This window comes from Arachis ipaensis, chromosome B07 (genome assembly GCF_000816755.2).
Source record: "Arachis ipaensis cultivar K30076 chromosome B07, Araip1.1, whole genome shotgun sequence".
In the NCBI taxonomy this organism is placed as follows: domain Eukaryota; kingdom Viridiplantae; phylum Streptophyta; class Magnoliopsida; order Fabales; family Fabaceae; genus Arachis; species Arachis ipaensis.
In genome coordinates, this window is record NC_029791.2 from 2,217,114 (window position 1) to 2,218,760 (window position 1,647).

At 40.9% G+C, this 1,647-nt stretch overlaps 1 protein-coding gene across 1 annotated transcript; it reads right to left on the reverse strand.

The window, feature by feature from the left end:
- Window positions 20–1,256, reverse strand: LOC107608903 (ethylene-responsive transcription factor 3). The gene has a single exon (XM_016310680.2). It carries the CDS (start codon window positions 874–876, stop codon window positions 190–192), a length of 687 nt encoding a protein of 228 aa, XP_016166166.1. The 5' UTR covers window positions 877–1,256; the 3' UTR covers window positions 20–189.

Sequence of the window (1,647 nt, forward strand, 5' to 3'; positions counted from 1 at the left end):
TCACAGAATTAAGATCATATTACCATAATCTTATATCTGATCATCATTCATTTCAATTTTTTTTTTTTTTGCTTTCTTCCGCATCATAACAGATAGAAAAAAAATAATAACAGAAGAAAAAAAAGATTTAATAGAGATATAAGAAGAAAAAAATATTAAAAGTCATCATTTCTTCAAATATAGAATCATTCAAAGGCACAAGGCGGTGCAGCGAAGCTCATCATCATCGCCACCCTCCAACGGCGGCGCGTTGAGATCAAACGGCAACGGCGCTCTAAACGACGACGAAACAATATTATCGCCGTCGTCAACCACCGACGATGAAGAATCACAATCACTATGGCAATCTTCTGGCACAACTGGAGGAGTCCGAGGGTACCTCCTACCTACCGTCGCCGGCGCCACCGTACACGGCGGCGCCTTCATCGTCCGCGGCCCGCTGAACGATTCCACTGTGCTGCTCATTCCACTGCACGTCGGCCTCTGAGGGTTCACCGGACTCTCCTGAAACCCGCCGCCGGCGCCGCCGTTTACGGCGGCGTAGTAGTAAGGATCCACGACGGCGCTATGGGGGTTGTTCTGGTAGCAAAAAGGAGAAGAGAGAGGAAAATTGGTCTTGGCTTTTGGTCCCCGGAGTGTTCTTGCGGCGGCGTCGTAAGCGCGTGCGGCGTCCTCGGCGGAATCGAAGGTTCCGAGCCAAACCCTCGCTTTCTTCAACGGGTCTCTGATTTCAGCGGCGAATCTTCCCCACGGTCTCTTCCTCACGCCGCGGTATCTAACTTCCTTCAATACTGGCATCGGCCCTGATCCGTTTACCTCCGCCGCCGCAACCGCCGCCGTGGGTTTCAGAGCCGCAGCTCCTCTGCCTCTTCCCATGGCGATGGCTTTGGTTTTCAATATAAAAAAGAGTAATTTGGTGATGTTTTAAGGAACAGAGCGGAACCCAGATTGGGAAACGATGAAAAGAATCAAGCTTTGAAATCAAATAAGCATTTCAGTGTGTGAAATTTTGATGGGTCGTTCACACTGATTTCAGAGAAAGAAAGAGAGAGAAAGAAAGAAAAGCAACACCTTCTTCTTCTTCTTCTTCTTCTTTGTTCTTTGAATCTTTGTCTTTGTTGTTGGGTGTGGTGTGGTGTGGTGTGGTTTGATGCACACCAAAAAAATTTATTAATAAAAATGGATGTCAAAGTGTGTTAGCTTCTTTCTTCTCTGTGGCTTTCTCTGGCCGTGTCTATCTGTAATGTCATATCTTTTTTCTTCTTTTTATTTATTTCTTTCTTTCTTTTTTTATTTTTTGAATCAATTCATTATTTTTTTATTTATTTCTTTACCTTTATTGGGGGCTTCTCCCTTCCTTCTCAGCCTGACCTCTTGTCCTGCTTTTCTTTTATCCTTTTGTTTTTGTATTTTTCTCCATCTCCTAAAATATTTTACATTTATTCCTATGGAATCATTTCAAATTTTATTCCCAAAAATTTAATTAACTTGATGGAAACTCAATAACACATGATTAAGAAACTATATGGCCAATTTAGTAATAATTTTAATTTTGATGTATTAACAGTCGTAAAATTATATTTATTTTTTAAATAATTATTTTTATTATTAATATAAAAATAATTATTTTTATTGATACAGTATTAC